Source organism: Priapulus caudatus, unplaced genomic scaffold, assembly GCF_000485595.1.
Source record: "Priapulus caudatus unplaced genomic scaffold, Priapulus_caudatus-5.0.1 Scaffold1587, whole genome shotgun sequence".
Classification (NCBI taxonomy): domain Eukaryota; kingdom Metazoa; phylum Priapulida; class Priapulimorpha; order Priapulimorphida; family Priapulidae; genus Priapulus; species Priapulus caudatus.
Genome location: NW_014578648.1, coordinates 2,953 through 4,746, shown reverse-complemented (window position 1 = coordinate 4,746; position 1,794 = coordinate 2,953). Strand labels below are relative to the sequence as shown.

Here is a 1,794-nt window from a genome sequence, read left to right as displayed (position 1 = left end):
GGCACACGCACGTAAAACGCGTATATAACAACTGAACATAACACAATAGAATCATAGGGCGATAGCACCTATAACTATTTATAGTAACTAGCTTAGAACGAAGAGAAATCATAGACCTGTCACACATGGGATTAATCATAAAACCCATAAAACAGACAGGAGACAAACCATAGACTTATATAACACAAGGGAACCATTGACGTACGTGTAACACAGGACATAACACAGTGGAATCATAGGCCCATAATATAAGGTAATCAGGTGGACATGACACAGACATGTGTACTTACATGTGTACTTACATGTGTACTTACATGACACAGACATGTAATACAGATATACAGATGTAATACAGATAAAATGCAGATAAAATTCATACATTATAAAGACATAATACAGACATACAACATACATAATATACAGACATAATACAGATATAATACAGACATAATACACACATAATAGAGACATACTACAGACATAATACAGACATAATACAGACATACTACAGACACAATACAGACATAATACAGACACGATACAGACATGAGCGCATTCACCGCTGATGGCCTGACCGCGCCGATCAACCATCGAGTATCACGTCCGTGGTTCCGTAGTAAATCCATCTCGCCATCTCTCCGAACGTCGTGTTCAGTGTTTTGATGTTCTCGGCCGTGTACTCATCGATCGCATCATCGATATTGTCCCGCCGCTGATTATAGAAGAGGTGAATCGCGTAGAAGGGCTTCCATTCGATTCTCTTCATGAACACGTAATAAATAAAACTCGTGTGCACGCCCAGTTTCTTGTTCTCTCTGTGCACGAGGTCGCGATTTCTCAGCAGGATCTGCTTCGTGGGTAGCTCGCCTCCGTTGTAGTACCCCGCGCTATCGTTCAGGTATCGATANTACAGACATAATACAGATATAATGCAGACATAATACAGACATAATACAGACATAATACAGACATAATACAGACATAATAAATACATAATACAGGCAAAATACAGACATAATACTGACATGATACAGACATAATACTGACATAATACACACATAATATACACATAATACGGACATAATAAAAACATAATACAGGCAAAATACAGACATAATACCAGGGGTAAATAATCACAAACAAATTTCTGATTATTTACTCCTGATAATACAGACATAAGGGCATTCACCGCGCATGGCTTGACCGCGCCATCAACAATCAAGATACACACATAATACAGATGTAATGCAGACATAATACAGATGTAATACAGATATAATACAGATATAATACAGATATAATACATACATAATACAGATATAATACAGATGTAATACAGATATAATACAGATGTAATACAGATAAAATGCAGATAAAATTCATACATTATAAAGACATAATACAGACATACAACATACATAATATACAGACATAATACAGATATAATGGAGACATAATACTGACATAATACAGACATACTACAGACACAATACAGACACGATACAGACATGAGCGCATTCACCGCTGATGGCCTGACCGCGCCGATCTGGCTGCGTGCAGCACGACGTCGACGTGGTTTCCCATCACGGTCGTCGGCCGCACGCGGGCGACGACCTCGATGCCGGGCGCGTGCCGATGTAATCAGGAATGATGATATAAAGACAAACTTGTGTTGTAACCGGAATAATCTTTAATAACTCATAGTACAGTGAAGACACATCGCACAAAGAGCCACAAACCCACGCACAGGCGCGAGAGCGCGTGTGCTTACTTCCGCGACCAGAACCAGAATCC

General features: G+C 39.3%; 1 protein-coding gene across 1 annotated transcript; it reads right to left on the bottom strand.

The window, feature by feature from the left end:
* Positions 1-475: 475 nt before the first annotated feature.
* LOC106817075 lies at positions 476-907 on the bottom strand (the record flags this gene model as incomplete). Its single annotated transcript, XM_014821722.1, is given in 1 exon segment — positions 476-907. A coding segment is annotated over 1 exon segment (324 nt), but the record flags the coding sequence as incomplete, so codon positions are not given.
* Positions 908-1,794: the final 887 nt, after the last annotated feature.